This window comes from Pteronotus mesoamericanus, unplaced genomic scaffold, assembly GCF_021234165.1.
Source record: "Pteronotus mesoamericanus isolate MK-2021 breed Mesoamerican mustached bat unplaced genomic scaffold, CSHL_Meso_final scaffold_165, whole genome shotgun sequence".
NCBI lineage: Eukaryota > Metazoa > Chordata > Mammalia > Chiroptera > Mormoopidae > Pteronotus > Pteronotus mesoamericanus.
The window spans coordinates 5649867-5672826 of record NW_026555307.1 but is presented as its reverse complement, the minus strand read 5'-3'; the positions used below and the strand labels follow the sequence as shown (position 1 = coordinate 5672826).

Genomic DNA, 22960 nt, shown 5'->3' with positions numbered 1-22960 from the left:
ACACACACACACACACGCATGCACACGCACGCGTTTAGCAGAGACTCCCCTGCCAAACGCAGCACCTGGAATTACCAGTGTTCAGAGCAAGGCGGTGTTGAGAACACAGCGCCTACCAGGAAACTACACAAACAGCTTCACACAATCTCACGGCCCATGGAGATGTAATTACAAATGTCTTAGAAAAAACAGACTAGAATGGGACAATCAGCAATGTCGATGTCAGCTGTGCTGGGGCATCAAAGACTGACCTCTGACCAGGGTGAGGCCTTGGGGAGGCACTATTAAAACAAGAGTACTTCAGTCTAACAGAACTCGAAATACAGGGTATTGTGGACACATTACTGAAGGGAACCGGAAACTATCTTACAAGTCAAACAGCCACAGACAATTTCAACAGAGATTAGTGCACACACTGTGACAGCTAACACAGACAAGAGCCACGCAGGGTTGGTGCAAAGCACGTGCCTGAAAAAGTCTATGTACAAAATCGTTTTCTGTAAACATGGTGAGGTGAATGTTCAGAACCCACGGTGAAAGGATCATAAGTACAGGCAGCTATGGCATCTCCACACAGCACAAGACAACACCCAAGGCCTGGAAAGAGCCTGGCAACACAGTACTAGAAAGTCGGATGGCTGGGCTCAGACACCCTAAGGGCCCTCTATACTTAATGTGTATACATACATATATATATTTTTTCTTTTTTGGTATTTTTAAATATAAATTTACTTATATCTGTAGAAAAATGAGAACATAAATGTGTTATTACAATCTTTGCTGGAAAAGGTTATATGGAGTTAGAAAGAATAAACCATTTATTAGTAGTTAACATATATTAAAATGGTTTAATGATTTAAGAAAATATAAAAAAAATATTAATACTGTCAAACTTTCATACCAGAAAATATTATGGATTTTTCTCAATTAGACTTTTTCAAAGATGAAATATGAAAAATTTAAATAAGTTTTATATAAAGAACTTCTGTAACCTCAATTAATATACAATGGGATATCTATTCTATATAGATATATTTATTATTATTTCTCAATTTAAGCACCATTCAGTTCTTCTGGATCCATTCTGGCTGGAAAATATCCCTAAATCCACAGGGTGTTATCTATATAATGGCACATGTTAACTGAAAATGAGGTGTTTTTTTTTTTTGTAAGAAAATACTTTAAATTAATTCCTATCTACATTTTAATTGGTTTGTCTTGAGCCAGCTCACAAAAGTTACTGCAATTTCAAGTGCAGGTGTTTCTGTGCAGCCCCTTGACCACACCCCACATTTGAGACTATATTGAAGCCTCTGGCCATGTGTGGAAGGATCGGAGGGCAACAGGTGTATCTTTATCCCACACAGACAGCAGCCAGCTGACTCACCTCCATGCACCATCAGGAATATGCCTCCGACATCAGTTTTATGATGCTGCTTTTGTAAGTCCGATAAAGGCTGCAACCCCTGGGTGTTGCCGGGGTGGTGAAGGGCTGCCCACACAGAAAACCTACGTGATTGCTTCTGAGCACAAATATTCTCTGTGTTGCCCATTTTGTACAAGCTTAAATAAAAATAGTGTTGAACAAACCTCCAGCTACTATATTTGTTACCTTAAAAACTTCAATGCATTTTAGGCAGGAGATGTTTTAACTAAAAACCTATATGAAAAATAGCTATAAAATACAGTGACTAGTATGGTCATCACTCAGTATGTTAAAGGGAAGGTTTCAGAAGAATGGTCAGTTTTGCAGTCAGCCTTCAGGCCTGATGCCTTCGCAGCAAACACAGTGGGACTACAAACTTGAGAGCTGTGTCTCTCAGAGTGTGGCCTCTGACCCAACTGCATCAGAATCACTGGAAGTGCTTATTAAGCCCAAAGATCCCAGCATTTCCCTGAGGAGGGTCAGAGACCTGTCTTCGGCTGGCCCTCCAGGGGTCTGTCTGATGCCTCCAAAGTCTAAGAAGCCAGGCCTTCAAGATTTGGAGCTGCCAACCACCCCCATCCCCAAGGATCCCTGCCTGGGACAGGGGTGCACTGGTCCTCTGAGGGGATGGTGCCAGGTAGTCAGCCCTGGGATGGGGACACTGGCCCCAACAGCTTTGGGCAGGCAGACAGGCTGGCCTGGGTCAGTACTGGGGCAAGTAGGCAGGCCTGCGCTCAGCCTTCCCAGGGAAGGCTTTGAAGCCCTTGGGTGCTGCCTTGTGTGCTGGTGGGGGTGGGGGCTGCGGTGGGGTCTGCACGTAGGTGAAGGAGGCGGCGCTGCAATCGCTGGTCGCAGCCCACACCGGGGACTGCAGCATCTGCATGGTGTCATTCCACTGGCTGCCAGGGCTGGCGACTGCATAGAGTGGTGCGCTTGGGCTGGGTAGTGTGCTGGGCAGTGGCGAAGGGTGTTGCCAGGGTGCTTTGGGTGGCCATGTTTTGGTTTTGTTATCCTGAGAAACAGAAGAAGGTTCTTAGTGGCATTTCTGGCAATTTATCTCCTTTCCCACCTCCCCAGTCTCTAGCCCGATGTTGACCTAGGAGTCAGGATGAGAACCTCTCCCTTTCCCATAGCCCTGGAACAGCACTGTCCAACAGAACTTGCAGGGACAGAAGTGTTCTGTCTGCAATGTCCAATACAGCAGCCACTGACCAGTTATGGCTAGTGCAATCGAGGAACTCAATTTTATAATTAATTAATTTCATTTCAAATAGCTACATGTGGCTAGTGGCTATCATAATGGACAGCATAGTCCCAGAGCTTCTTCTACATGTGGCTCTGAGTCAGCTGAGCTGGTTAATCACTGAGACAGAATCATGGGAGGGAAAAAAGGTGTTCACTACAAGCAAGAACCCATCATTTCTTTGAGGTCCTCTTAAAACTTCAGCTTTGGAATCCTGCTCATGGTCTGTATCCTATACAGCCTGCCCTCCATGGCCAGAGCAGAGCCCACAATACCTGATTTACGTCCTCCACTGTGGTAAGAAGAGGCGGCGAGGACAGCGTGCTAGTCTCCTGCTCTCCACTGCTGTGTTTCCTGAAAAGAACCAAGAGCTCAGTGCAATGGTTGCCTGGCTTCTTGCCCAGCTTACCTCCAGAGGGCACTCTATCCCCTTGGCTCTGGAGTCTGGGGCACTCGTTCTAGATGGGAGGGGGGGCTGGGGCTTGGGTACACAGTGTGCAGGGGGATAAGGTGAGTCACCATCAAGTGCTGCACTCCCAAAGCCATCACAGGGCTGGGGTAGGGAAGGGGTGGCAGGCATGAGGGCAGGCACTGGCTGTGTCAACTGCCCTGAGTCTACCAGCTCTGGCCTTCTAATTTATTCAACAGATACTGATTATTTACCATGCAGTGTGGATACTGTGACTAAAAACTAAAGAGCTGTTAAGTTTCACAAATTTGTTACAGTGTTGAATGAAAAAGACAGGACATAGTAGGCTTAGAGCCAGGAAATCAGTCTATCAGCACTCCTGCATGCAGACAGCAGTCTCTGCAGAGGTGGTGCTACAGGTGACTTCTTGGATGTCTGATTGCCCTTTATAAGTTCCCACGTCTCAAAGCGAAGTCTTGAACTCCACCCTTGGCTCCATCCTGCTTCATCTGGGGCCCTGCCAGTCTTGGTTCATGGACCCCCCTTTCACACAGATAGATGCTCAGGCCAAAAACTTGCCTATCATCCTTGGTTTTTCTCTCTGCCAATACCTCATCAGTTGCTCCCTCACTATGTTCAGGCTTCTGTTCATCAGAGGCCTCCCTGACTCTCATTCTGAAAGAAGAAAAATCCACCTAGCCCCTGCACTTTCTGCTCTCAAAAGGGTTTTTTCCCCCTTTATTTTCCTTTACAGCATCTAATCTAATCTGACCTATTTTTTAAAAATCTGCCTTCCTGCAATAGAATATAAATTCCACAAGAAAAAGAACTTTGTTTTGTTTGCTGCTACATCACCAGTGCCTGGCTGGTACATGATAGTTGCTAATGAATGAATGAATGAATGAATGAATGAATGAATGATTTTAACTGAGCCTCAGTTTCTTCACCTGTTAATTGGGAGTAAAACAGTACTTATATAATAAGGTGATTGTTATGGACTGAATTGTGTCACCCCCTCAACTCCTATGTTGACCCCCCAATTCATATGCTGAATTCCTAACTCCCAGTACTTCATACTGTGAGTGTATTCAGAGATAAGGCATTTAAACAAGTAATTAAGTTAAAATGAAGTCATTAGGGTAGGTTCTAATCCAGTATGACTGGTGTCCTTATAAAGAGAGATTAGGACACAGATATGCACAGAGGGCCAATGATGTGAGGACCCAAGGAGAAGGCCAAGGAGAGAGGCTTCGGAGAAAACCAACTGTTCTGACATGTTGATCTTAGACTTCCAGCCTCCAGAACTGTGAGAAAATAAATTTTTGTTGTTTAAGTACAAAAGTTTAGTACTAGTCTATGGTACTTTGTTATGGCAGCCCTAGCAAATAAATATAGTGGGTGTGAGAATTGAGTGAGAAAATGTACATAAATGCTTACCCAGGGCCCACCCCACAGAAAGTGCTCTAGTTTGTATTAGCAATCGCTGCCATCACAACTGTTACTACTCGGGGCATCCTGACTCAGGTGCCCTTCTGTCTTCATCTACCCACTCCCCATTGCTTATCCATCAAAGCCTGACCCCATCATACAAAGGCCATGTAACCTGGCCTCCCTTTCCACTCCACATGACTTCATGCCCAGGCAGCCCTGCGTGGTACTTCCTGCCCACATCCTTTAGCCTGCCCCCTCTGGTCCTCACTTGCTCGCATCCACACAGTCTCCCTACTTCCTTGTAACCGAATTCTCCTATTTCAGGGCCCATTTTAACTTGTGACTACTTTTGAAAACTTCTTAGGTCTGAATATACTATATTACTATTTCATTCAACTTTGAAATGTCATTCAGAGGTCATTTTATCCAGATCCACCTTTGACAAAGAAATTGAGGGTCAGTCCAGGCCAGGTCTTTGTTTGGGGCTACAAAGCCTGTTGTGAGTCCTGACTAGAACTTGGTTGTCCTGGTTCTGCTCTCTCCACACAAAGGGCTGCCAGGGCACAAACCAATATCAGCAGATCCTGTCTCGGAATCCTCCCTTGTCTGACATACTGGTATTTTTTGGCTACCACTAGCATGAGATTGTTTTGCCAGCAAAAACTCAACCTAATGTTAAGTCACCTGGACTACAAGCCTGTGTGGTGGCCCCACAGAGGCCTCAGCAAGACACTGCTGGAAAAGGCCCTCTGTCTTTTCCGCACAAGGCCATCTGGGAACAGTGGGACTCCTGAGTTTTCCAGAGGAATAAGCTATGGATCACATTCATGTGCCCTTCTGTCCTGTGATTTAGAAATCTCTTCATACCTTCTCTGCTTGACAGCAGCAACGAGGTCAGGCCCTGAAAACATGGAGAACAAGCTGTCTCCATTGGCGGAGGACGTCTCATCACTCGAGCTGGCTGAGTCTCCCTGAGTACCCGACCAGCCACTGTGCAGGCCATCCCTGAAAGCCAAAGAGAGAAGCTTGTCCCAGGCCTCTGCTAGCCAGCCCAGACGATGGCTGGACAGCCTGAGGCCAGCCCCCACCCCCCACCCAAGCTTTAAAAGAACAGTCTTTACCCTGTGCTCATCTCACAACCGGATAGTAGTTTCTTGTTTCTTACACACAGGTTTGCATGTAAGTGGAACTGCACAATTCAAACCTGTTTTGTTCAAGGCCAACTGTATTTTCAATCCATGGTTAGGAATCCATATATATGGAGAGCCAACTTAAATTACTTGCAGATTTTCAAATGCACGGCAGGTTGGTGTTCCTAACCCCTGTGTTGTTCAAGGGTCAACTGTAATACACATGCATCACTGTCCTTTATTCCTCTCAGAAGCATGTGGTTTACATATGAAATTCATTTTAGAGCAAACGAAAAGTTGATGTGGTCTTTACCTGTCCAGATTTGTTAACCAGGTAACAATAAGAGATGTGCAAAATCAATCCCCAGTTGTCTTAAATGATGAAAGTCCACAATTCTCCCCATATATTGGAATCTGAACCATATACCATTGCCTTTTGTAGGCTATAAGGATCACAGTTCATAAATCCCATGGGATTCACTGACATGCTCATTTCAGCATAAAAACTATGTTAAAGATGCAATTACTTTACAAACACTATCAAATAAGATCCTTGTCTAGGGCAGAAGAGTCTGTCTTGAAAATCAGTTTTACATCAGCGGTGTGTTTGCAGAGATTCGTAATTCCACCTGGCATCCCTCAGTCAATCACAGAACTCTGAACCCCTGAAGACTTGACCATGTGTCACTCTGACAGCCAGGCTTGGAACTGAATTGCTTGATAAGAGTACACAAAGGCCCCCTGGGGGACGCCCAGATCCCAAACTCAGCTTTACTGCCACACCCAGCACTCACCCTTCTGTGAAGAATTCTGGGAAAGGCCAGGTCCGATGGGCATCATCTGTGGGTGGCCAGTGTCCTCGGGGGTTGCCTAGGCGGCGACCGTGTTGGACCTGCCGCTTCTGCTGCATTGCCTGGCTCACTCCAGCCACATAGCGCGCAAACTCGGGGTCTGAACCCACTGTGTTAAGACAGAGGATTAACAAGAGTTTGGAGCCAAATTTGTCTTGTTTCATTTACTACCTTCTGAGGATGTGGTCACATACAGTGAATAGTGGTGAGGAACTGCCAGGCCTGTGGCCCAGAGCAGCCTGCAGGATTTGCCTAGCAGTGTGCAATGGTGAGATGAGGCTTTCAGCGCACAGATCTGAAGTTCACGTATGATGTGTGCATAGGGACTGTCAGGAAGGTTTATGCCCGGGACAGACTCAGCCTCAGTATGAAAAGAAGACAGAAAAACAGAACACAAAAGGTTTGTTTTATCCATGACTAAATATTTAAGACAAATATTTTTAAAATTTCCAAGGGCTAATGCTACATACATAACAACTTGGAAAATCAGAGGATGACTTCAGCCAACTGATAACCTGGAAGTTATCAAAGCATCGGGATCAGCCAGATAGAGAATATATGCCATTCCCGCTCAGGTCCAACTCTGATCAAATATCTTCCTGGATGATGGATGGAAAACCTACTCATTAGTCTGAAGATAATAAGAGTGATAATGAATAACATGAAATTTCAGAATGTGTGAAGAGGTGGCTGGAAACATACTGGACAGAGCTGAGTAAGGATGTGCAGGGCAGTAAAAGTGGGAGAAAAAACAGCACAGAAAGTATTTAGAGAGAGCCAAACAAAAAGTTATAGCAGAAAAATATCTATGGGTCACAAACTGAGTATGACTCAACAGTGATTACATTTTAGCTTCAGGATGAGAAAGATACCAGAGCACAATCCCATTGTTAGCTTGTTCTCAGGGCACTACCATAGGAGCACTGCATAAAACCAGGCCATTCTGCAAGATTGAAGAGTAGGGGCTGAAATCAAGGCCATCCCACGAATCAAGCCAGGCCTCCAGGGGCTGTGTGCGCCTGTCCAGAGGGTACCTTCTGTAATTCACCTGTCTAATCAAGTGCCCTTGGGGCAGGGTCTGAAGAAAGCTACATTAAAGACTTGAAGGTCAGAAAGGAATACCCAGAAGGAAAAGCTGGTAGGATCTGCAAGCTAAGGATATAAAGCCTGTCTGGGCCTCAACAGGTATCAACAGTAATATAATGCTGCCAAATACCATCTATACTCTGGTTTAATTACATGACCATCAAAAAACATATATGCTGTTTATTGGCACTCAAGAAAATGTGCCATGCCTAGTCCAGTAAGTGCCAAGGTGGGCTTGTTCCTCCATAGCAAGTGTAACTCTTTGCCCTTCCTGTACCCCAGGGTACAAGGTTCCCCACATCCACTCACCCAAGGAGAGCAAGAACAAGAAAGCACGAGCAACAGCCTGAAATTTTTAGATGTAAGAAAACATTTCTGCCCTTTAACAACAGTTAATGCTGGGTTGTTTTATTAGGGAATCTCCTCTCCTGGTGGTTATGTAGATATTCACTATACTTATTTACAATATTTCACAGTACTCTCCTTATGAATAAAATATATTTTCCACTTCTGTGTATCTTTTGCTAAATGAGAGAAAAAAAGTGATTAATTTCTATATATTTATCTTGCCTCTGCCCACCTTACCAGATTCACTTACTCATTCTAGTTTGTCTTTTTTTTTACTGAGTCTTGTTTTTTCCAATTCTATTGCCAGCAGAGATGTGCTTTATAATCTATCCTTTTCTGAAGCTTATAGCTCTTATTTCCCTTGTTTTTTTGTCTTGTGTATTTGCTAGAAAGTTCAAGACAAAGTTACATGCTGTTGGTAGTAACATTGCCACCCCATCTGGATCTAGATTTTAACTGGAATTTTGTTTTACTATACAAAGTGCTACTTTCTACTGGCCTTCGGTAGTCTTTTTTACATTTAAGAAATTTCCTTTTACTCATATTTTACTTTGAGGGATTTGTTCAATTTTTAAGAATTGCTATCTTTTATTAAATGCCTTCACAACACCTATAGCTATGTGAGTTTTTCTCCTAATTGGTTGATCTGATGAATTACTGTACAGTAGTAAGTTTCCTTATACTGAACCACATTACACCCCTGAAGTAAACCAGGTTTAGTAACATATTATTTTTTTTATGCACTGCTGGATTTTCTCATATCTATCCATACTCATTAAGATGCATTATAGTTTGCTTTTTATATAATCCTCATGAAGTTTTTATGATAAAAATCATGTTGGCTTCATAATTACCTTTCCAATCTCTTCTACTGAGATAGATCCAGGCAAGTTTTCTACTTCTTGGTACAATTTTACTAATGTATATTTTATTAGGAAAGAATCCATTTTCCATTCAGTTTTTAAATGTGTTGTCATCAACTCATATGTAGTAATGTCTTAAAGTTCTTTTAGTCTCTACTGTATTTGTAGTAGTTCTGTCTCCTTTTTCTTTCCTAATCTTGTTTCTCTTTGTTGTCTCTTAATCAGGCTTATAATAAGTAGGTTTATTTTTTTGGTCCTCCAAAGACCTTTCTTTTAAGATGTATTAACAATTTTTACTATGTTTTTTAAAAAATTAATTGTGGTTCTTAATTAATTGTGGTAATTAATTCCTCCTCCTATTTTTGTTGTGTTTCTAAGTTCTTTTTCTAATTTCCTAAGATAACTCAGGTGGTATTTTCACACTGTCTAGGCCAGGAGAAGCCATATTCTATGAAGGCAGGAGGGTACCCTACCACCTTTCATAGGTCCTAGAATTTAGGCAAAGAAGAATCACAGAAAAGAAAAAAGCAGCCCACAAAGGGCCAGCTGTCTTAGCTCCCATGAATGGGAGGCCTCGCCCAGACTGGAATTTGAGCCACTCAAGTAACTTTTCTTATGCCTCAATCCTGCCCTCTGTACCGTGATGAAAAGAGCTCTACTTACCTTTTCAGCCTCATTCTCACTGCTTCATGCCTTGCTGGATCTGCCCCATATTTGCCATCAGACAGTGAGAAAGGGTCTTTAAAGTCACTTTCCCTTACAAGTAAGGCTATGGCAGTCCGGCCCTATGAAGTCCTCAATGACTACATTTATGTTAAAACCCTGAGGTGTGGAAGGGGACTCACGTACCTGCAGGATCAAAAGGCAGAATCTCTCCCAGCATTCCAAAGACTCCTTCACTTTGGTCACGGTTTGGCCAGGTATTATTTCTAGGTCCCTGTGGCTTCTGTCCCAAAACCTCTGACATCACATTATCCATATAGCTGCTCACCAGACCCAAGCTGTACAAGTCAGAACTGAGATCAGATATGCCAGGCCATTGGCCAAGAGGAGACAGACCCGCTCCAACAGGCTGTGCTGGCTGCTGGGATGAGCCATGTACCCATTTTCCAGGAGCCCGAGGCTGGGGTGGGGGCTGCTGTGGTCCAATGGGTTGGAGCAGGTGTTGGTAGTATTGGACCTGGGGTTGTTGTTGCTTTGGGGACTGCTGCTGTGGCGCCAGGCCTGGCTGGGGTGTCAGAGGTGTGTGTGCCCCAGCCTGGGGAGGCCGCGGTGGAGGGGGCACAGGCAGTGGTGGCTGCTGTGGCTGCATGGCTCCTGCCTTCTGTTCAGTCACCATGGCTGTAGCAGCAGAATTACGCCTTGTCACTAATGGGGAGCCCTGATGTGACTGGCCCATATTAAAGCCCGAGAGAAAATCTATCACTTCCTGCATTTCCTGATCGGTTGGTAAGTTCATACCCTTCTCGTCCTTGCCATCATCCCCTTGCAGAAAGTTGTCACGTCGCTCCATGAGAAAACCATTGGCCATTTGATTATTGGAATTCTGAGCTGACTGTGAAGGGTCTATAGTCCTAGGGAAATTACCAATGTTCAAAATGCTTTGTAACCTTGAATCAATATTACTGGGCATTTTGGCTTTCTCTTCTGAACACCCAGCTATGAAGATGTTTTTGGAAGGTGTAGTTAGGATGGAATAATTTGTGCTGCTGCTAGAGCTGGTGCATGAAGCTTTCTTGGTGAACCGGGATGTCAGTTTGGAGAATGTCTTCTGCAGACCACCTGAAGGTTTGTTTCCATTTCCAGAAGGCAGGTCAGCCTGGTTCCCAAAATCACAGATCTCCCTTTGGAGCTGGATCTGAATGCAGGGTAAAGCTTGTTCCCTATTTAAACAGAAATGTATTTTTTTTTAAAAGACAAATATGCAAATTGGACAATGAAATGGATCTCTTAGAAAGACTTTAAGAACAAAAATGATCTCATGGGGTGGTATTAGGTTCACTTATTTTATAGATAAACACCCGAGAGTTTTACATGTACATAATTTAAGTACTTGCTATCTACATTTATTACAAAGAAATCAACAGAGTCTAACAAAGTGCTGTGAAAACTACATTAAGACTCTGGCCTGAGGAGTTTGAGCAAAACTCTCTAACCACAGAACAGGAAAGCAGAGCACAGCTAGAGGGATACCCGCTAGCAACTGGCAGAGGCCTGCTGTGTGCCTGGAGAACAGAGACTGAGTCTGGCAGATCCAGTAGAGGGACAATGGACAAATCTACACAGCAAAGAGGAGAGCCTGGGCAGGACTCAGGGACACTAGGCAGCACTGTTGTCCTCAGAAGTAATTTATACACAGTGCTAAGATTAATGTGTGGTTGTTACTTCCAAAGATTTTCGAGTATTCACTTTCAGTGCTGAAAGAGAGCCCTAGAGATAGGGCACTGGGTAGGCGCTTAGGCTGGGTGATGGCTAGTGCAACCTTGGATAAGCTACCTCACTGTTCTGGGCCTCTTTGTGTTCATGTATTAAGAAAAGAGGTGGGACACATGGCTAGATGTTTAAGGTCCCTACCCATTCTAAGGATAACAATTCACAAGGAGATAATCTCGCAACTGTCAGCTGCTTTCAGATATAAATAAAGTTCATGCAGTATTTTCTAAACACTGCTTTGCTCCTAGTTCATAAAGAGTATACGAACTGGGTTAAAAATCCTTTTGATGGACTTACTCTAAAATGATAAAACAGATGAAGGCAAAATGTTAACAAAATGGAGAGTATGAGTAAAGGGCACAGAGCAATTCTCTGGACTATTGTAACTTTTCTGTAAGTTTGAAATTATTCCAAAATAAAAAGTTACCAAAACGTTTTCTTTCTTATCTTACATACTCACATACTATTAGTGACATGAGCACACATGAAACTATATGTGGTTACACTGTCCCTTGGGGTGGACCTGAATGCAAACCAATTCAAGTGACTGGAGGAGACACCAACCTCCCTGCCCTCCAGCGGCTGAGGTCCAGCACAGCCGTGTAAAGTACGTCCACAAGACCCAGGGTCTTCTCAGGATCCAGGCTTCTTTGCAGCAGGGACATGGTGGCAGGGTCTTCTTTCAGGCACCTAGGCACAAACCACACTGAGTTAGCCTGAGCTGCACTTCTCTACCAAGGTGTTTCAAGCAGGCCTCATACAAAAGGCTACAATTTTTATGTACTTCTGAATAAAAATTCAGTAATTATAAGAACATTTAGAAAATGACAGGACCAACACTAAAACTTGTTGCTCTGCAAGAGGAGAAGGAGGCAATAGGATCTGGAGTAGACTTCTTTTTTAAAAAGATTTTATTTATTTATTTTTAGAGAGAGAGGAAGGGAGGGAGAGAAACATCACTGTGTGGTTGCCTCCTGAGTGCCCCCTACTGGGGACCTGGCCTGCAACCAGGCATGTGCTCTGACTCGGACTCGAACCGGCAACCCCTCGGTGGACTGAGTGCAGGCTGGCACTCAATCCACTGAGCCACACAAGCCAGGGTTGTCCATGGATTTCTATCTAGAGTCCCTACTGTCCTCTCACTGTCCAACACTGGCTCCAGCCCTAACTTTCCTCTGTACGCTGCTGAGGTTCTATGGTCTGGCACAATATCTACACATATGCAAACTCTTTCCTTGACACCCCTGCCCCTCCCTTCCTCTATAGCATTTCACACCTGTACCCAAGAAACTGAGGATCGACTAAGGGAAAAAACCTTTACAGTATGTGCCCCTGGACTCACTGCAAATTTCAGGTAAGCAATGAACACGACCTTCCCATAGTTAATGTTTTCCTCTTCCAAGGTGACTGTTCCATTCCTCCTTGTCTCTCCTCGGAGCTCTGTTATCCCAAACATCTCACTCATTTTATCTGATCTCAAGTGTCACTTAACTGAGAAACACATAAACACCAGATCTACTCCATCTCCCCATTCCACCACCTCACCTGCGACCCTGCCCACACACCCTGCAAATCTTCCTGTCCCAGGAGAACACAGGCCCTGCTCTTACCACAGGCTGACCTCCCCCTGAGTGCTGCAGACCACCTTCTTGCTTTCCCAAGGACCTCTCTCATGCAATCACCCCATCTCTCCCCTATGTTAATCACTTTGGCAAACAAACCAGTCTTACCAACCACCTTCTCTTCACCTCACATTTCCCTCCAGATCTTTTCCCAATTCTCTGCTCCCATTTTAGCAACACTTGTGAAGCTACCCTAAGAAGACAACAAACAGCGCTCTCCAACATGACTTTGGCATGAGAAATACATCCGTAAGACTGTGAGCTGGCCAATTTCAGGAACACTGGGAAAGGCAATAAGGCAAGCTCTGACTGTGCCCCACTAGCCCCAGGGCTCCTGGGAGAGAATCTGGGCCAGTGGACTTGGCCAAGGTTCATGCACCAAATTCTCTCAGCCTGAAATCGCTGTTATTAGGACACACTTGCTCTGTCCTCCCAAGCCAACTTCTCCTTATGATTTGGCTTAGTCACATAGGTTTATCCAAGAGGAGAGCGTTTGCTGATCATGCAGAAAGGAGTATTACAGCTCCTGTGAAAATAGTTTCTCTTTCTGAAAATCAACAAATTGGCATTTTTATTTTATTTATCAGTCTTGAGAGCAGTGCCCTTAAGAGACTAAACCCATTGTTTTCACAGATCCTTCAGACTTGCTTAAAATCTTTTACTTTTTCTTAGATAAAAACCCAAGTCTCTTAGGGATCCTGCAAGTCCTGGCTTCTACAAATCGCCTCCCACCCCCACTCCCTTCATCATCACCTACCATCTCTTTCCAGCCATGCTGGGCTGTTCCTCAGGCCTTTGCTGTTCCTTCTGCCTGGAATGCTTTCCCCATCTACTCTCGGCATGGCCAGCTCCTCTTAAATGTCACATCCTCAAAAAGGCCTTTCATGACTGACCTCCTCATCCAAAATAGCCTCCCTTACCCATCTCTACCTCTGTTATTCTCTTTCATATGACATCATTCTACTCTTATTCCCTTCATACACTTGCTAGTGTTTGAACTTAATCTTATGCTTATTAGCTCTTTCCTCCCAGTCCCCATTACAAAGTCAGATCAGTTAGGAGCAGGGACCTTGTCTTTCTTGCTCATGATTAAATTACTGGAGCCCAGGCAGTGTCTTTCACACAGTAGGTATTTAGTATTTGTTGAAAGAAAAATCAATAGCTTAAGTATGACAATTTAAAAATCTAAGTAAAGTATTAGTTCATTTGGAAAAAAAAGTCTGGCAGCAAAGGATATAATAAATTCTTGACTGACTTTGCTAACCATTTAATTTTCCTGAAGGTGGAATAATTACTTCTGAGTTTGTCTGTATCAACAAGCACATATTTCATAATTTGAAAGAAATAACAACAAAAGAAAACTTTGTATTTTTACCAAAAGCAGCCAGCAGAGGGAGCTTCTCTAAGGAATCGTAGTGCAGAAGGTCTTTCATGGAGGTACAATGAATTACAAAGGAAATCAACCATACAGTTTTGAAAGTAAACTGAAGTGTTAACAATTTCAGTACTAGCTGTTTATATTCACCCAGTTATCCAAAAGTTTTCTTCAAAATGAGAATCCAGGTTAAAGTAAATATTTCCCAGTAAGAACTTGAATTGAAAAACAAATTAAAAATTCGGGAACACAAAAATCTTACAGAAAAGTGAGCTTTAAATTTATTGTTTGATAGGAATAAAAATATGTATGTAAATTACTGTTCATTTCAGGAAATGGTATATGATATAAATAATCAAATTAAAAATTTTGGTGGGGGAGAAACTCATAGATGGGAGATTTAGGGACAGGATGTGAATGGCCAACCCCTACTCGATCTATCAACTGGTTCTAAAACTTTCGGCAGGATGTACCACTGGACTTGCACATTTCAAGCAGAAATGGTTTAAATATGATTTGCATTACCCAGCTCTCACTTTAGTTCACACAGGCGCCAACAGTGCCATTGTTCTTCATTATCTCTATCTATTCCTACCTACATGCTTTAAATATTTCCTAAATAGTTAAATGTTCATTCAAATTGTAATTTTAATAGCAAAAGTCTTCTAATATATGCTTAACTTTTGCTACTTACTGATAAAGCTATGATGTTGATACTTATAGCTGAATTCATATGGACATCACCTGGATAAATCCCTACAGGAGGAACTGTGGGACTGCTGAGGTCAATATCTTGTCTTTTAGGCCTATGATATATTAAACTGCCCCCCAGAAACGCTGTGTAATTTATTCAACAACTTCTGTGCCTGTTGTTGTACAGTCTGGCACCAAAATGTAGTATTATTATTCTAAAATAATTTAACACGATGGGCACAATGGCATCATATGGTTTCCTTACTTCGTTCTTCTTTATTAGGTGAGGTTACACATTTTCTTCATGTATTTGCTGACCATATGTTTTCTGATTTACTTGTTCATGTACCTTGCTCATTTTCTTACTGATTTGTAGGAGTTTTTGTTTTAAATTATTAATTTATTTTTAGAGAATGGGGAAGGGAGGGATAAAGAAAGGGTTTGGGAAACATCAATGTGAAAGAGAAACATCGATCATTTGCCTCTTGCACACCCTCAACCAGGGACCTGGATAGAAACCCAGGCCTGTGCCCAGACAGGGAACCAAACTGGCAACCTTTTGGTTTGTGGGATGACACCTAACCCACTGAGCCACACCAGTCAGGGAAGGAGCTTTTGTTTTTAATAAATTAAGAATACTTTATCTAAGTTTACAAATATAATTACATCATTAAAAATAAAAACGGTTCAGCCCTGGCCAGTGTGGCTCAGCTGGTTGGGCAAAAGGTCACAAGTTTGACTCCTGGTTGGGGCACATGCCTAGGATACGGGTTGGATCCCCAGTCAGGGTGGGTATGAGAGGCAACCAATCAATTGTTCTCCCTCACATCGATGTTTCTTTCCCTTTCTCCCGCCCTTCCCCTTTCTCAAAAAGAAAATAATAGACTAAAATGAAAATAAAAATGGTTCAATTTGTCCCGATTTGCAACAACACATGAACTTAAGATCAGCAGGGTTGTTGCTGGAACGGGCAAAGGAGAAGGAATTCTATGTTCTGGACTCAGGTTTTCAGAAACACTGGGCGACTTAGAGAATATGATATACTGTCTATAAGCTGTGGATACAGTAACAGAGAAAGATAATATCGCTCATTATGATTCATGAGTATATAATATTTTAGTTATATTACTGGTCAATGAGACTTGGCTTCAGGCACCTTGGCTTCCTCTTCATGGGTCGGTTATCACGACATGGCACTAACACACCGCCACTATCCATAAACCTGCACAAGCAGGACACATGTTCCGTCAGCTAGCATGGGGTTTGTCTACAACACAGCAATTTTTTCAAAGGTGTGCATACTTCTACTAGAGCTTAGGCTTGTATTAATGTAAGAGTCACGTTACCATGTGGAAGGGACTTGAACCACGATTCTGGAGCCTTCTAAACTGATTTGGGGGGCATAGGCTTCTTTATTTTCTATCTGTGCTGTGTCAACTACCACCTAAGAGAGAAACAAAAATAACAATCAGCATTCGGAGAGAAAAGTGAATCACAAATCCTGTAAATGAACCTACAGATGTTAAGTGACTCTGGCAAGAACCATTGTGCCAGCAAGGCAGTTACGCAGAGGCCAGTGAGGAGCCCCATGGAGACAGTAGTAGGCAATAAAGATGACGGAATACACTAAGACCTCAATAAACAGAAACCAACTTCTGGGTACAGGATGTGCTGAACTTTGCAAGCACTTGTGGCACTTCTTCCAAACTATAAATGTTAGTTAGGAATTACTTTGTTTCCTTTATCTTAGTATTCTTTAAATTTATATGCTTGAAAGAAGTAAAAATGTCACAAAAAAAAATCAAACCAATCCTTCAAAAAAGCCCATTTGTAATGGCTGAATCACAAGCTAGAAGTGAAGATTTTTTTAAAGATCATTTTATTCTCAACCATCAATAAAAACAGAACTACTTCAGGAAAGACAAAGAATCAGCCCTCCCTTCAATGATTTCCTCTCATTTAGAGGACAGTCTTCAACATTACACAGACAATACAGTATCCTCCATAGTGTCTGACAAGCCGATGAATGTATTTTCAAATAACTAAAAGGATTTTAAGAAAATAATCACAAAACACTTTAAAACCAAATTTGTAACATATTAGAAGGAATAAAACCATGCAAAGTTGCTTATTGTGATTCCAAGCTCAGCCTGTAAAGGAGCTAATTTCCATTGCTGTAAACAAAGTTCCCACAGCTGGTCTGTGACGTCCTTCGGAAAGACTTCCTGTCCAAGTAATAGCCATTGTTGGGCCAGGCAGGTGTTTCCTCTCTGCTCCCATCCCCAGAACCATAATCTAAAGGTTCTTTGTCAGCCACTTACAAAGGTACCCTGGGATCAAGTGGTAGGGACCTAGGAAGGAGTTTCTGGTCTTTGAACAACATAGAACTTTTTTTTCTTAATAGCCTACAATGTTTCCTTAGAAGAGCCTGTGTGTCTTTTGGCCTTATTCTGCAAGCTCCTTTCTGGAGAACTCATTGCCATGTTTCTCCTACTTTCATCTAGGTCTTTGGGAGTATGACTCAATCTCCTAAAGGCAGGGGGCTCTTCCATTCTTCAGCAGAGGGGCTCCAGTTTATGCCTCTCTTAGGTGTTCCAATACTAAGGAACAGACCCTAAAGGAAGTGTAACTCACCACTGTGGACAGGCCCTCCGCTGGCCCCCTCTACAAGGCAGCTCCATCCAAAGTTCAGCCACCAGAGCCTTCACCCCCATGAAATAAAAGGACAGCACCCTCCTAACAACTACTTTCATAAAGTAGGAATTAGACTAAGAAACAGTTGTTTAATTTCCTTAATTTCTAATTAGCTTCCTTTAGCCTCTGACTGAAATACCATGTCTTTTCAAAAAGTAGTCATTTAATTCTAGAAAGTGGGATCAAATACATAAGGTTATGGTGGGAGAAAGCAGGGTCAAACAAAGAGCTAAATGGTGACTTCGGATATTGACCCCATCTAATTTTGGCAAAAGTTATTCTTTCCAAAGATGATAAAGACCAAAGTTATTTCTGAGTTGTTATTTTATTGCTAAGGAGGAAAGAGAGAGCTTGGATACAAAGTAACTGGATGGGGGAATTACTTATACTACTGAGATCTCTCAGAGATGATATTTACACTGACATTAGGAAGATGAGAAGAAGTTAGTCATGTGACAGTCAGAGAGGAGTATTCTCAGGTAAAAGGAGCATCGAGTACAGAGGCCTAAGACAGGTAGAAGCTTGGTGTATTTGAACAACAGGAAGACATCCACTGTAGCTCCAAAGTAGTCAAGTCAGGTCAAAGGAGCCTCTCAGATCGTTACTGATGTAATGGTTTCCTTAAAATGGAAAAGCTTGCAACATTTTGCAACTAGGTTCCCTGCCAATACATATTATCAATCTATAAAGAAGGAAAAAAGGCTTTTAATGCTGCTTTTTCTTTACCTTTTCTATTTGGTCTAAACTCCGTAGCACCAAAGAACTTTTAAAATTATCCAGTATTTTCCCACAAGCCCATATACACTCTCACATGCTTGAAATGTCATCTGTCTCTACTCTCTCAATCCCACCCATCACACACACATTTACTCACCAGTCCAGCCTGGCCAAAGAGCAGCTGTACGGCAGTCTTGCAGGCGCCTCGCCATGTGGACGGGCACACCTGGTTCAGAACTTCAGTCACAGGAAAATCATCCCTTGGTGTGATTCCGTTATAGCAGCCTGCCTCCTTGATCAGTTGTAACATTGTATGCTATAGATTGATAACGAGAGTTCATAGCTCATGATAAAGCCACACAAGGTTCTAAAATTTGTAGACTGAAATGCATTTACAGGTACACAACAGTCCTAAAATAAAAGCTTTTTAAGTACCCCAAATAATGGAATTTAATTTTTTTTCTTTCTTTTTTTAATCCTCACCTGAGGACATTTTTATTTTCACTGCTTTTAGAAAGAGAGAAAGGGAGCAAGAGAAACATTGATGCAATAGAGAAGCATCAATCGACTATCTTCTGTACGCGCCCGGACCGGGGATTGAGGATTGAACCTGCAAGTTAGGTATGTGCCCTGGCTGGGAATCGAACCTGCAACCTTTCAGTTACGGGATGACACTCCAACCAACTGAGCCACACTGGCCAGGGCTGGAATTTAATTTCTTAAGTAATTATCATCAGATGCCCTCAGAGATTTTCTTAATCCTGTAGAGTGAGTGCTTAGATATGGGTACATATGCATTAATGCACACGTAGTTATTTCTATACTGGCACAAAATACATTATTTAGCAATCTGCTCATGCAAACTGGCTGAGGAATCTTGAATTCTCAATCCCTCTAAATAAGGAAGTTAAATCATCTGGTAGAAGTAAATACCAATGAAAACCTCAACTTTATTTGGGATGACCAAATGGTCAGGTATGCAAGCTCCGGAAACAGACTGCATAAGCTCAAACTCCAACTACTACTTTCTAGCTGTGTGACCTTGGGCCTTAGTCCCTCTCTCTCTCTACTGGAGAAAAAGTGCTGACCATTAAAGGAGACAATGCATGTGAAACGTTTAGCACAGTGCCTGGCACACATTATGTTCCACAAATGGTCATAAATACTGCCATATTATGACAAGATTTCTCCTCTTATTTTTTCATGAAAGTCCACTAATACATTAATCATAAAAAGTATTTTATAATGTACTCTCCAAACCTTTTATGTTAAACATTTGAACAAAATTATACATAAAATTTAACAAATAATCTCATTAAAAAAGTCACCATAGCCCTGGCTGGTGTGGCTCAGTGGACTGAGCACTGGCCTGCGAACCAAAAGGTTCGATTCCCTATCAGGGTACATGCTTGGGTTGTGGGCAGGGTCCCCAGTTGGGGTCATCCAGGAGGCAGCCAATCAATGTTTCTCTCACACATAGATGTTTCTCTCCTTCTCCTTCTCCCTCCCTTAGCCTCTATCTAAAAAATTTAAAAAAAAACTCACTATAGTCCATTTTTAGATACCAGTTTACAGGGAAAGATTAATGTTTCCTGCTTTCAATTTTGTTTTTTAATCTATATTCTTTTTTTTAATTTTTAAAAATATCTTTATTAATTTTAGAGGGAGAGGAAGGAAGAGAGAGAGAGAAACAGTGATGTGAGAGAGAAGCATTGATTGGTTGCCTCCCATATGAGCCCTGTCTAGGAATCAAAACCCCAACCGTTTGGTGCACTGGATGAAACTCAACTAATTGAGCCACACCGACAGGAGCTTAATCTATATTCTTTCCAAGCCCTCAGGTTTCCTAAAGAACTCTGTTTTCTAGTTCACACCCAGGTTGTTGGAACCCCATTAAAAACTACCGTCTTAAGTTTCAGATTGTCAGCGGCTGACTCGTTGAAGGAGACGCCCTTCAGGAAGTGTGATCCGATCTGCACAGGGACAGTGGGAAGCTCACACTGCATGGGCTGTGGGGGCGTCTGCCTCCGCCCCGTTTGCTGTGCTTCTGCCTCGCTGCAGCAGCCCTGAAAGAGATGAGGCGTGGAAAGAAGAGGTGACCCACAGCTCACCTGTCAAGACACTTGGTTCACTTGGTATGGAGACAGTACCATGCCACAGCACCCAGAAAGAAAAGCATACCTGCAAACTGGCTTCAATAGCCTTTGGATTCAAGTGGAAACCAGCTTTCATTGCATATTCACAGTGGCCTAAGCTTTCCAGAGCTATTTTATATGCCTGCAAAGAAATTGTTTTTCAAAAATCAAGCTTACATAGATTTTAGAATGACCAAGTCCAATGAAACTAGAAATTTAAAGTTTCTATAGTTTTTAAAACACTATGGCCAACTACTATCTTACTACTCTTTCCAGCTGGTTCAGTATCACAACTTTAACTCCCTCCCTTGTTCTTAACCCTCAGGTATCACTGTGTCAGTTTTGAAAAACTTACTTGCAAAGCACTGTCTATTTTTATGTTCAGTTCTTTTAGCTGGTGCTCAGGAATTGCTGCACTTTGAGAACAGAAGAGCTGTTGAACTTCAATTCCTGCCAGGCGGCCATCACAGCCTCTTTCCCTTAGTCTAGATGTTGCCTGCAACGTAAATGGTTATTGGTAGGTAAAAGAGGATGCTACAGATACTAGCAAAATTAAAAAACAAAAACAACTGAAATAAAGCAAGAAATCATCTAAGCATTAGATATAAACCAGATACTCTGGATTGTTCATATTACAAAGCGGGCAGCCAGAAATTTTGAAAGAATAAGCCAAGCATCCTGATCAAAAAGAGAACCTGACATATACCTTATTTAAGAAACCCTGGGAAAAAAAAGACATCCCTACCTGTTATTTATTTTTTATATATGCAAAATACTTGCATTTAAACTTCTCTACCTTAAAAAGACAGATAATCTAGAATATTGGCATTTGGAGTTTCCAGGATTAAAAAAACAAAAGAATGTATATGGTTGGGTGTTCCAATATACCAAAGTAAAAAGCTGCACCAATAGAGAACAAGAAAAAAAAATACATTGGTACATTAAAGGAAAACCAGAGCTTTTGCACTATGCTCAGAAAAATTAGATATTTATTTTTCAGTCATTAAATGTGTTTATGAAGAGTACATAAGCAAGAGAGAAAAGAAGAAAAAAACAATCTGTGTCTTATGATAAAATATAAATTATCTGTATATATGGTTCAGGACTAGAGAATACAGAAAAATATGTATTTGATCTATTAGATAAAAAGAGAGCTTCAAAATGAACTCTCAATTCTCCAATGTCTATTTTTATTGTAATAATATTTGTGCAATAAATAACATTTTTAAACAGTTAATGTTTGTCTTCTAGGCTGAAGTAGGGGTTTTAATGTTTACCAAAATTGCAGGATTAAGGGAAAGTAGCTAGCAACTATAATGCTATAAAGTTCCAAAGCTGAGCAATATATGTATGTATGCCACTCCAACCATTCCCTGAACCCTAAAAGTCTCTTTCTATGAATCTTTCAGTCAAACATTTAGCCTACAAGGCCTTGTTAGGTGTCACTGGACAGACAGTGAAGCACAAATGCAGTTCCCTACCATCTTGAAGCAGACAGCCTCGTGGGCCAAAAGGCAAACATAAAACATTTAAAAATTAAAAATGGATAAAAACACATAGAAAGAAACACAGAACTGTAACAGGAGCACTCTAGAAATCAGCATTTTGGCTGCAAGTTTAAGGAGAAGGAGGTCGTTAACAAAAGTGTGGGGCAGTAGGACAGGGAGACATGTCAGCAAAGAAGCTAGAACCCAGTGCGTGAGGGGAACAGAAAAGCTGGTGACCAAGGTAGAAGCTAGACTATGCAGGACCGGCAGGTCATAGAAAGGTCAACACTCTACCCTAGGGAAATGGTGTGCAACATCACCAAATGTTAAAAGAAAAGAGATGAAGGATAACAGGAAAGGAAAAAAGGAGTACAGCTACAACAGGAATCAGGAGGGAGTAATCAACTAGGGTACTGACAGTGCACATGTAAAGAAAGGGACAGATCTGGGATAATATTTTGGAGATGGGGCCTGTAAGCCTTTCTTATAGATTAGACATAAATATGACAGAAAAATTGGAAGATAACTCTCAGGCTTCTTGTGTGAATGACCCAGCGTGGGATGGTACCACTTGCTAGCATAAAGAAGATTTGGGGAGGAACAAGTTTATACGGAAGAGTGAAGCATGTGCCACCTGTATACCTGAGATAAACAGAAGCTGAATACTGGGACCGTGAGCCCATATGAGAGATAAGTGGGCTGGTCATACACATTTGAGGGCCCCTAGGACACAAGCAGTTTTTAAAGTCCCAAAACTAGATGGAGACTCCCTAGATGGAAAGGCACCTAGAATTGAGCCTTGGGAAACTTAAATTTATAAATTGTGTTAAAGAGGAGAAGTTAGCAAAGTAGATGAGCAGAACAACCTGAGAGGTAAAAGGGTTAACTAGGAACCAGGCTGGTTCAGAAATGCCACCAAAAGAAAGCATTTCCAAGCACTCATGTTGCTGTGAGCTACGGATGGGGTCAAAGGGTTCCCTGGATTTGGCAATACAGAAGGCAGCAATGACCTTGACA

The 22960-nt window shown here is 42.1% G+C and overlaps 1 protein-coding gene across 3 annotated transcripts in view; it reads right to left on the bottom strand.

The window, feature by feature from the left end:
• Positions 1 to 817: 817 nt before the first annotated feature.
• Positions 818 to 22960, bottom strand: part of GARRE1 (granule associated Rac and RHOG effector 1) — a 73564-nt gene continuing 51421 nt past the window's right edge. For all 3 annotated transcript variants that reach the window (XM_054588999.1, XM_054589001.1, XM_054589000.1), the window contains 11 exons: positions 20812 to 20952; positions 20503 to 20598; positions 20226 to 20387; positions 18479 to 18637; positions 16257 to 16354; positions 11785 to 11910; positions 9637 to 10670; positions 6434 to 6599; positions 5377 to 5514; positions 2945 to 3023; positions 818 to 2438 (listed from right to left, as the gene is read on the bottom strand). In XM_054588999.1, coding sequence (XP_054444974.1) covers positions 2130 to 2438; positions 2945 to 3023; positions 5377 to 5514; positions 6434 to 6599; positions 9637 to 10670; positions 11785 to 11910; positions 16257 to 16354; positions 18479 to 18637; positions 20226 to 20387; positions 20503 to 20598; positions 20812 to 20952 — 2508 coding nt within the window. In that variant the 3' untranslated portion in view covers positions 818 to 2129. The remainder of the gene's footprint in view (positions 2439 to 2944; positions 3024 to 5376; positions 5515 to 6433; positions 6600 to 9636; positions 10671 to 11784; positions 11911 to 16256; positions 16355 to 18478; positions 18638 to 20225; positions 20388 to 20502; positions 20599 to 20811; positions 20953 to 22960) is intronic.